Here is a 12,384-nt window from a genome sequence, read left to right as displayed (position 1 = left end):
TGTTTCAACAAAAGACTGATGAGACGTCATAATACATCAGGATATCACAGGCATATCATCACTTTCAGAGTTGGATTTATGTTGAAATATCACTAACGTTTATTCAGAACTTTGTCAATCAGGGCTTGTTTTAGAAGTTCTATGATTATTTGGGATTTAATTCACAGTTCCAAAAGTTATTTTTACATTCTCACTTTGTATCCTAGCGATATAAATTATTTGCTGAATTTACAATCCGTGTTTTTTTTTTTATCTGTTCTATTTTTTATGTAAGACCTAGAGTTTAGATAGTAATTTACTTTATAACGATTACAGGAAATTTATTATATTATAGTTTGACGGATGGATTACCAAAATTACTTTGGAAATTATACTGCCAATCCATACTTACATGGATACAGCTGTTTGTATCTATTTTTATTCCTGTTTTGAGATCGAAGAGCAACAGTCATTGGAAGCTGTGGGCCGGATGGCAATTTCTTGATAAAAACATATATTATGCGTTACTTTTGTAGCATTATTTAACATAAAAACTAAACAAATTATAAATTGTGGAATGGTTAAAGGAAAGATACAATAATAACATTAGTGAGTTTTTTTTAGTAATTACATAGTTCAAGAAAAGGGATGATGAAAAGAGTGTTTAACCTTTGGATCATTATATACAGGTCAAATATATGCAGACTTTAGAGGCGATGACAATTTAATATCAAACAAAATTAGACATGTTTCCGATCTTCAACGTTACTTGCAAACGTGTTTATGCTTTTGCGTCCATTTAAAAAAGTAACGCATTAAGGTGCGATGCTAGAATTCTCACTATAGGTTAAAGAATTCTTGTGCTAATCCACAGTTCTATCAGATGCAAAACTGAGTTGTATCCGACCAACAACAGGGACATTCTCTGTGCACACTTTACATATGATACATTTTAGAACAACTCAATCACGCGTTCGTTTATAAGAATATGATACCAGCATTCAACTGTTTCAAGATGTCGAGTTATTTAGATTACGTTTAGGTTAGTCATACCTCAAACTCTTCCGAAAAATATGCATCATCCAGAAAATTCTCCTGGACATAATCCCAGAGTCTTGACAATGGTATAGATCCTTTCTGCAAATCATGTCCTAAGTTATAGTATGTTTCACTATCTTCAATATTTAGTTTGATATCTCTTTCCCCATCATTTTGTGTTGTCGTGCTCGTACTTGCTCTAGTTTCAGTTCGTTCTTCCGCGATTGTCACCATAGCAGTGTCTTAACGTACACAGAAAGAGAAAACCATAACCGGAGATAAACGCCTTAATCATTATTCGCGCTAGTTTACTCTCAAATTATATATATATATGTCAATTAATTTAAAAAATAATAATAAAAACGTCGACCTCATATATCTGAATTCAAACGGACATATATATAACATCGTAATCTCTTTGCCCATTTGTGCGAAATTCAGTGCATATCAACATAGAACCAAAACAGAACTGCAAGTCAGACACATCAAATAAAGTTTTTTTTTTTTATTATGGAGAAATGGAATTATAAGCTTGAAAGCAATTCGGAAACGTGTTGCTGAAAATGATGACATTTTTTTTTGATAATAAATTAATTTAACATCAATGATTGCTTTTCTAAAGATAACATTTATATCGATATTTATGAAAGCAAGCACTAACCTATACTGAAGTTCGATGGATTCTCATAAACAACGACATCTTCCTTCTTATTAGACAATTCATTCCCCGTTGATGGATAAGATAGTGGAGTTTTGCGCCTCTGCGAAATTCAACGGAACTGTATCATTCAATACGCACATGTCAACCAGTACATGCCATGACGTGATTAAATAGTAAAGTGTATTTGAAAACGCATTATAATCGATGCATGTTGATGATTCAGGCCTTGGATTTCAAGCGTAAGGTGATCAATTATTTCAAACTATTATTGTATAACCAAAAAAAATGGTATTGCGAAATGTCTGACAATATTGACATAGATAAGCATTAAGTTCGAACAGCACACACATACACACACACACATACACACATGCCTACACACACACACACACACACATATATATATATATATATATATATATATATATATATATATATATATATATATATATATATATATATATATCATTTGATTAAAATTCTGAATAATTGATATAAAGCCAGTTTCTAAATTAATATTCTTCTTATGCAATGAAATAAAAATTTCATTTTCTAGTATTTTACTTTTACACCAATCCCCTTATATAAGAAAAACAAGTATTTGCAATATTCCTTTGACTTTCCTCTAATTACTTTAAAAAGAGTTAATACTGTCGATTAAATATTTATGTATTTGCAGATAAACCATCAAATCTCACCGTCTGACAACAATAATTACAACGACAATTAAAACGACTACGGCAATGCCAGAAGCAGCAGATCCTCCAACAAGACCAACATCGGTACCTGTTTGTTCTAACTTTTTCGAACCTGAAAAAATGAAAATAATCACTATAAAACGTATATCTACGCAAGTTTCAGAATACACACCAACATAACTATTATATTTATATAAACATTTACTCATCGCTTTTATGATATCACATGCGAAATTAGGCTATAACTTTACATCTATAAATGTAGTTAATCTAATACGTCATCAGTTTTGGTTTTAAAGCTGGTCTGTAGTATATATATATATAAACTGCCTTCGTGCCTGATTCGAATCATCAAGAAACTTAAGTTTTTCAGACAGTACATAAAAGAGAAGGTTTTGAGGTCTTGATTCGACGGCACGAATGTACCTTGGAAAGTCACATCGGCGCGAGAAGCAAAGTCTCCGTAGGAATCATTTTAATGATGTTTAAAAATTATTGAAATAAAGCAAATATCAGGAGAACGTTTCCTTTTCGAGCATGTACTATAATAAGATTTATTAATATGTATATGATCGTTTGCTTTTAACGTATCATGCATCCTAAGAGAGGTAACATTTAATCTTTATCTGAACGGTATGATTATAAATATTTACAGCTAAAAGAACATACAAATAACACTATGATTATAAATATTTACAGCTAAACGAAGAACATACAAATAACACAGATGGGTTACCTATGCTCTGTAATTCATATGTCCATTTCAGATATTGTAAAGACGAATGCATGATGATATTATTTCAAATTTAAACGATTCATCTATGAACATTTGTTATGTGTGTTATTGTTAGGTACATACAGCGAATTTTAATTTCTCAGGAATGCAGGTACTATTCTCTAAGTTTGCCTTGAGTCATTCGATAATATTATTTACTTGTCAAGTGTTAAGTAACTGAAACATAGATCAAACAAAAATGCGCTTTTTATAAATCACATGATCTTTGTTGCAAAGTTGTTTTAAAGAAAACAAATAATGAATGCCACTTCTTATTGTGTTTGTACGTACTACAATTTTGGTTTTTCTCTCCATGATCCAAGTCATATTATTGGAAAATATATTATTTTTGTCATTAGTATCTCCTATCTTGAGACCTTTCCAAAACAAATAACTTTGTTCCCCGACTTATTTGCATAATAATTTTCAGTGGTAGATGAAATGAAGTTGTTGCATTTCTATTATTATATGTTCAGGCACTTTAACCATTTTAAGTTCACTTAGTTAATGCACCAAACGAGTTTGGTAAGGCATATCTTACAGATATTTTAAACAAGCAAATGTGGTTGTGCAAGAAGCTGTACAACTTAGATAAGGCCCTCTCCATCAATGAAAAACCACTTAACGTAGTACTAATAAGATAGGAAACCATTAATGAAATGTACGAACATGTGTGTTACATGTAGTATTAATTGCATAGCTTCAGCGAGGAATAATTAAATAAAATATCACTGCAAATATGCCATGAAACCTATATACAAATGTTGCAAAGATAAACAAATATCTGAAACAACATAAATAGACGGTGCCTAATAGGTGTGCAAAAGATAACCATCAAAGTACACCTTCCTACAAATGTTTATAGTTCTAGAGATATCAGTCGTATATATTGGATACTTATTAGTATAGAATAAATACACAATAAACATATTTTGAGGTAAACATGCCAGTGTAATCGATGTTTGAAAACAAATATATGGCACACAAAGTGTAACAGTCAGTAGGAAAGACCGTGGTCATCTTTGTTGAATTGAAATAGACTAATATAAAATTGAGAAAAAGACGTTAAACAATATGATCTTATTGTATGCACAAGTAATCATAACTCGGTGTAGAATGTAGAGTATGATGTATGATATTGTACACTTATGCAATAAAGATGTAAAGTACTGTCAGAGCAGACATAAAATATAAATTTAACAAATGATATGTAATTGCAAAAGTAAAACTCGTTTATAATTTGTTATATAGTATTTATGGGGACACGATGGTAATATGGCACTGAACATTACGCGGCCATTTCTAAAATATGACATCATGGAAACAAGAAAATAATCTTAAAAATGTGCATAGGATTATTATTTTGGGTCGACGTGGGGAAAATGATAATTCGATAGTGTGGGTCTCTATAGTATGGGCACAAAGGGACTGTATGAGAAAAGACGCGAACTGAACATTCCGAGACACTTTCAGACGTTTTGAATTTATAATTGGGGGACTTATAATTAGGGGACACTTTCAGGCCGTATGGAAATCTAACTTAAGACCATTCTAATATCTATGCGCTTTTTAAAATGGAGGATGTCGCGTGGCGCTGCTGAGATAGTTCCACCCTTATTGACCAATGCCTAGTTGTGCTGTCTCTTGCCCATACATACAGACCATCACCCGTACATACCGACCAGCCAAAAACAATGATAGCTGAGGGTAATTTTACTATAATATTCTTAACGATAATTACCCGCACCTACTAACACCCCGTTCTACTGACAAGCATCAGCATATGCTAAACAACAAAGAGTCTTACAAACAATTATAAAAGCCAAAATTGTGGTCTTCAAGCTGTGACTAAAAGCGTTCAACACAAATTATTGCAGAAAAACCAGAATCTTATGTTAAATATATGACCTAGAATAAAAATAATACAAACCCTTAAAAATGGCAACACATTTAACAGAGTCTAACAGTAACTGGAATATTTTGTTGAAATCAGTGAATAAAAGAAACAGCGAAATACCGAAAATGAAAAAGAAATTTAAATTGACTTAAACATTCTGGAATGCTATATTTAAAATATGGTATGACTAAAAGTATTACCAAAATTGCAAAGCTGTAAAAGAATTACAGACAATAAAATAACACGCCTATTTGAGTGAAATGATCGTGACTAAAATTTACACTAAAATCCCGTTACTTATGCTGACTTTAAATGACATCCCCCGAGACTCCAAAATATTATATATGTACAACTTTGGTTCAAACTAAACTTAATACTAAAATTAATAGCTGATATATAGTTTGTGTAGACTGAAAATGACAGAAAATAATAATTATAAATTAATAAGGAACTTAATCAATGTTAAAACAGTCTGAACAATTTAAGACATCGTAAAAGTATAAAGATATGACAAATGTTAAATTAAATAATAAAGCACTTAAAAATAATAAATTGCATATCTTACTATTTTGTAAAGAAATGTAGCGGTAAGTTTGATATATACGGGAGTTTAAAGTATGTGCAGAGTTGTGATGACTAGCACATATTCTTACAGACCCACAATATCCATAAAGACAGACGCAAAGATGTACATTATTGTCACTAATATATATAAGTATAATACAACATTCATGCTTACTGTCCAACTTCACATATGCACGTATAAATGCAACAGAGGGAATGGAGATATGCAATGTTAAATTATAGTTATTTATGGACAAACACTTATCTCTACACATATACAAAAAAGCAAGTAAACACTTATTAACAAAAAGAACATAAAATAAGTCCTTGCACGCAAACAAACAAGGGATATGGGACTAACTTCTCGTTAATGGATGCTGATAAAATTGAGGGGATTTTAGTCCCTGAATGCAAGAATCAGAAAATGGGATAAATTAATATACACTTCAAATCTCTGTAATGCCAAATTTCAAGCCGAGCAATCATGCTCAATAGATGAATTGTCTTCCTGGTTCATATTTTATACTTTTTAAAGAAATACTTGTATGAACATATATGTTAAATTATTGGTTGATATCTAGAGTTGAAAGAACCTGTGGAATTTTTAAATTATCGAGAGCCTCCTAATTTCTTTTACCAATAAAACCTGATTTTCTTACATAACAAATTCATCAAAGTATCAGCAATTATGAAAACATTTTGAGCAAAGTTTCCGGTAATGTGCTGCATGCCCGAAAATTGCACCACTTGCCTTTTATTCATAGGCATTGAGAATTCAGTGATATCTTTAACAATAGCTTCTAATGGTTGCACTTAACCATGCATAGAAAGATGTCTTAAAATGTAACACAAGCAAAACTAAATTCACTTTTATGTAAAATAATTGTCAAATTTGCCCCACTCGGTCATGCAACGAAATTCTGGATACTTTCCAGGTGATCATTCCAGGTCTCGTTGAGGTCATCAATGCAAGCATCACCTGCATATATAAACTATGCTACCATGGTCATTAAACGCTGGAATGTCGAGGTAGATATTTTCATAGCAAATGGCGTCTTTTTATATTGATAGATTCCAAATGGAGTTATGAAAAGTCGAAATTTGTTTTGCTCTAACCGTATGTGGCATATACCAATACCCCTTTGAAGTCATCTATTCTTGGTATTGAAATGAATCTGTTTTGGTAACACTTTTCATTTGTTTGTAGTAATAATAATAAATTATAATGAGGACATTGTATAGCGCCTAATCTTTAGAAGCTCTAAGCGCTTTACATTATACAACACCTATAAGATAAAAAAACATTTAATAATATTATTACAAAACCAAACAACATGAAATTAGAAAAACATTAAAAAATAAAAAACGTGCTGAGAATATTTCAGGTAGCAAAATTTTTTAGGTCTTTGAATTTGTTCTTGCAGTCGAAATAAGTGAGTTTTGAGAGCCCTCTTGAATGTGATCACTGTGTCTTCGTGGCTAAGTTCAGTGGGCAATTCATTCCACGTTGCTGGGCCCTCGTATTCAAAAGAACGGTGTCCATATGACTTTGTTTTCATAGTGGGAATACTGTGTATACGATTGTCAGAAGAGGAGCGTAATATCTTGCTGCTGTGTACCCCTGGATGAGGCCGGATGGGTATGTTAGACTATGGTATGTCAATGAAACGTATCACAGAGAACACATTTTGTGTTTGATTCTGGATCGCATGGATATCCAGTGTAGGGTACAGAGGAGTAGGCAGGTGTACTTTGGTCGTGGCACTCTAAAGAGGATCCTATTATCTATGCTTTGAACCTTTTGAAGATTATGGAGTAGATATTGAGACGAACCAGGCATAACTGAGTTACAAAAGTCCAGCCTTGAAAGTACTTATGAACACAAGTGTTTTATGGGATCAACTGAAAGATATTTGCGAATGGAGCTGATGCGTATCAGCTGAAGACATGCAGCCTTGCATATGTTCATGTCAAGTACTGTTCAGAGTAACACCTTGGTTTCATATTGACTGCGTGAATTTGATGTTAGTGTTGCTGATATTTATTGTTTGAGGTAAAGGGTGTGAATATGAAAGTCTTTGTGTTGTGATCAGACTGGCCTCTGTTGTATCATCATTCATCTGCAGACATCAGAAATATACCTGTTTACACCTTCAATGGTAGCATGAACTTCAGCTGGGTGGCTAGATTTGTATATTTTGGTGTCATCAGCGTGCAATTGGTGAGATACTGGATATCAATCTAAGACACTTGAGAGCGGCTGAGTGTACATAATGAAGAGAACAGGACCAAGAACAGACCCCATCTGGAACAACGCAACATCGATCAACTGGGCTGGAGTGTATTCCATTTGCAGATAAAATTTGTGTCCTGTTGGGCAAGAAGGACGTGAACCACGGTAAGGCTGTATCCTGAGGAGGGTGATAAATGTAATATTTCCGCTATCAAAAGCAGGGAGAACTTAATCAAGGGTCGATATCCAGACTGTACAATGCTAAGAAAACTGTTTAAATTGAGATGAGATACATGTTGGGATAGAACAACGTTTTCTAAGATTTTTTTATATGAATGGGAGATTAGAAACTGGGCGGTAGTTCTTTAATTCGTTATGTTCGAGTCTTGGTTTCTTCAGCAGATGCTTTACAATTGCAGGTTTGACAAATTATGGTAATTTCGTGGATGAGAGAGAGGTATTAATAACACCAGGAAATATTGGATCTAAGCACTCAAGCAGCAGTGATGTTGGAATTGGATCAAGTTCACATGACGTTGTTGCACCCTTCGTCACGATTGTACGTACTAAATAGATAGAGACAGGTTCAAATACTACTAATGGTTGCCGCTGAAATTCCGTATCGTAACTGTATGGTGATGACGAGTCAATTGAAATTATGTTGTCAGGTTTATTTCTAACGGTTTGTACATTGTCACTGAAAAAAGTTGCAAACAGGTTCGGAAGGTCGACTGGAGAGAAGGTAGTTGGAAGCGGTGTACATTAGTTCATTAACATTAGCTTGTTAGTAATGTCGAAGAGGTCTTTGCAGCTGAAACTTTCCATGATGTTAGTACTGTAGTGGGATGATTTAGCTGTATGGACTATCTTTGTGATGATATTCTTAGCGGCTTCATATATTTGCTTATGAATAGTGATTCTGGTGGAAAGTCAAAGCCTCTCAGTTTTACGGCTGTCTCTTTTAGCAGTACAAATGTGGTCCATAACACTACTAAACCACGGAGAACACTTTTGAATTGCTACTCTGCACTGTTTGTCGAGCAATGAACGCAGGCAGTTATCTAGTTATTCTGCTGTAGGAGGTAAGCAAGTTGTTACGTTTGCTTGGATGTCATGCATTAGTTTGGTTCTATTTATCATACGGAGATTGCTCTTAGTAGCAAATAAAGGTGGATGATTAGTTAGTGATACGTCAAGATGGCATATAATGCAGATGTGATCTGATACAAGTTCGTGGGATACCAGGGATGACCCAATAATATTATCATCGGGTCTATAAAGAATCCACTTTGAAATGTGACCATGTTTATGGGTTGGTTAGTTAACGGACTGTTTGAGGTTCAAAACATTAATTGAATCTAGTAGTTTTGACGTGTACTGGTTTCAAGGACAGTCAAAGTGAAAGCTGAAATCTCCAAGAATAATCAGGTTTCCACCTATCGAATGGCTATACTCCAGGAGATTCGAAAACTGCTCCAAAAACGGGCGAAATTGTTAGCTTGTTTCTCTACTAGGAGGAGGGTGGTAGTGGGGCAAAAAATGGGATGACCTTTGTTCCAGTGTGAGTGTGGTTTGGACTAGTGTAGATGATATTTGGTAGAAATTGAAGGTTGTGGTGTGGTTAAGACGTTTGAGCATGGAGTTCTTTGTGATGACAGCAAATCCACCTAAGCGAGAGTGGCGAGGGAACAACTTGATGGATTAACCGTTGGGTGTCAAATCCGCGCGCATGGGATCATCGCTTGATGTCTTTAGCCATGTTTCTGTCAGGAAAAAGACGTAGATATTCTGATCGTTGATAAAATTAATTATGTCTGTGCGCTCTTCCGGTAGTCCTACTGATTGGGAATTGAATAATGCAATACACAGTGGTATATCTCTAATGGCTGACACAAAAGGTTGACAATTTAATACGGAATTGAATGAGGTTATTAAAATTATGTGAGTGCAAATACGGAAGGTATTGCTAGTTTTGGCCAAAGAATACACGGTGAACTCTTGACTGTTGCCTGGTTCAACAAATCATTCTTCATCAAATAATCATTTTGCGTTTTCAAGGTACTCAAAGTAACATAACAGCTTTTTTAATTAATTCTTTTCATGTGGCTGTTGGTATCAAAATTTCTGTTCGGGATTCTCCATTATTTCCAACTTTCCAAGACTGGTTAACAATGATCACTACAACCCGGCTGCAGGCCATCATTTTAAACTTCATTATGAAAATCAGGTACAAAAATGTCACTGAATGATTAACAGGACTGTCTCTATTAACATACTACATTGGAAAAATTTTCATTGCCGAGTAAGCAATAGCCACATGTTTCATTGCAGCCATGGCTATATTTTCATGTGTCACACACTGAAGAAAGAAACAAACGCGTCAATGAATGGGAACGAAAAATCGTATCTAGTGTTTGGTGGCAATTGTTGTTGATCTGAAAATGTCATACCTTTTTTCAATCATCACCTTGCCCTCTAGCTTTACATCCACCAGTGCAGCTTCCGTTTTCTTTGGAGCAACTGTCATTGCCGTGAAAACAATTGCCACATGTTTCACTGCACGCGTTGCATATATTCCTGTCCCCGAAGAAAGAACCAAACGTGTCAATCACACCTAGCTGTTGGGGACAATTATATTTTATCCGAAAATATGTCATACCTTTTTTGGAAACAGCACCCTGCCATCCAGCCATATATTCACCATTGCAGTGTCCGTCTGTTTTGAAGTAGCTGTCATTGTTTGGAAAACAATTGCCACAAAGTGATTATCAAGTGTAGCAGCATTTTGTCTCATTTTCGGACAGATAACTCCTTATTTGTGTCCTGAACTTGAAAATGATATTATCGGGTAATCTTAAGTGTCTGAGTTAGGAATTGATGCACATCCAAAATTAATATCTTTATTATTTTGTCATATACACAGTTTTAGATTTGCAAAATTTATATCTATATAGTATAGTTTCAACTCAACGTATGCACTGTTAGAGTGAAATATATTATATTTTCATTATTTTTCAATTGTTATGTATATTTGATTTATATTGTGTGCTTACCTTTCCTCGACGTATATTAAACTTATGTATGTATGCATTTTGTAACTGACTTTTGTCGAAATTCATTTACTAGAGTTATTGCACAAAGAGCTCATGAGAATGATGTTAATCAGAAATTTATTCCTTTAGCTGACGCATTTATTGGTCAGGCTCTTGATGAGGTCACGTTTGCGCCTCGTATTGATCATTCAAGAAGTATTCATCACAGTCATTCTCTTTTTACTACTAATTTTTTACTACTCATTCTCTTTATTCTAATCAGGATGAAAAGCGACAATCAACCTTTACCAAGCAGGAGAAAGATGCTGAGATGTCCTGTTTCTTTCAGAAGGCTATTAGCTAAACTGAAGATTACCTGTTTCTTTTAGTTTGTTACAACTGGGGTCCTTATGCGAAATGAGAAAATGGAAACCACCTGAGGTACCAACTGGTAACGAGAGGTCAATTGAGATATCAAAGTGTTGTTCCTAAGTGTAGCCTAGCCTATCTCATGAAATTCCTTCGGATGGGCATTTAAGAGCCTTTAAGATTTATGACGACAACTTGAATCGTTGTACTGGTTAAGAATTAAAAGTAGTGATTGTAATCATTGTCGATCTATTCACACTTGTAAAATGGTAGGAAAACCCGATCAAAAGTTACCTAAGGGTCATCTGGAAATTATGCCTGCATTTGACGAACCATTAGCAGAATGATGGTAGACTGTGTCGGTCATTTATCCGAGCCCAGGTGAAAACTGAAATTAAGTTATGGCAGAAATACAAAAGACAGAGAGGTTTTTATCCAAGTGATAAAGTTCTCACTCTCCTGTCCATGCATTAAAGTCCTCTTCTGGCTAATTGTTATGGTCCTTATAACGTTAGGATGAAAATAAGTGACTTAAATTACATGATTAGTACTCTATATATATTAATATGTTAACGGATTATGTTGATATGGATAGTCATGTTAATCATACAGTCAATTGAGTTGTATCTGACCCAAAAAGTGCGGATGTAAGCCATAAAAGGAAATAAGACTGCAGTGACGCTGATGTAACTAATCGTCATAATTCAGAAATATTAAACAGACTGGACAAGAAACTTTTATATCTGCAACTAAAAGAAAAAACATATATTAGTAGAGAAAGATGAAATTTTGCCGGATTTTTCAACTGGAACAAACTAAATCTACCTCGACGTTGATGCTGTCGCTTTTGCATCAAAGAAACAGCATTCATTTAAAATGATACCTCTCAAGCAGAAAGTTTGAAAAGGTATTCAATATCTGCTGGAGAATGATTTTAATGCTGCACGCCAAACTGACTGGAATTCGCCATGTATTCTTGTGCCAAAACGAGACAATAGTCTCCGCATGTGTACCGATTAAAGAAAGGTGAATATTGTGGCTACACCAGATTCGTATCAATTGCTAAGAGTTGTTGTCTGCATTGATAAAATTGTAAAATTCAACGTATGACACGAAGTTACAACTCTTGAAAGGGTAC

General features: G+C 34.2%; 1 protein-coding gene across 1 annotated transcript in view; it reads right to left on the bottom strand.

The window, feature by feature from the left end:
* The window catches only part of LOC149798401 (receptor-type tyrosine-protein phosphatase alpha-like), a 611,129-nt gene that overhangs the window by 22,501 nt on the left and 576,244 nt on the right, over positions 1–12,384 (bottom strand). The window contains exon 16 of the mRNA XM_089963598.1: positions 392–479. Within this exon, the coding sequence (XP_089819724.1) occupies positions 392–479 (88 nt within the window). The remainder of the gene's footprint in view (positions 1–391; positions 480–12,384) is intronic.

The sequence above is a fragment of the Sinohyriopsis cumingii genome, chromosome 6, assembly GCF_028554795.1.
Source record: "Sinohyriopsis cumingii isolate HCF-2022 chromosome 6, ASM2855479v2, whole genome shotgun sequence".
In the NCBI taxonomy this organism is placed as follows: Eukaryota; Metazoa; Mollusca; class Bivalvia; order Unionida; family Unionidae; genus Sinohyriopsis; species Sinohyriopsis cumingii.
The sequence above is the reverse complement of the archived record's forward strand: the minus strand, read 5'-3'. Positions and strand labels throughout refer to the sequence as shown.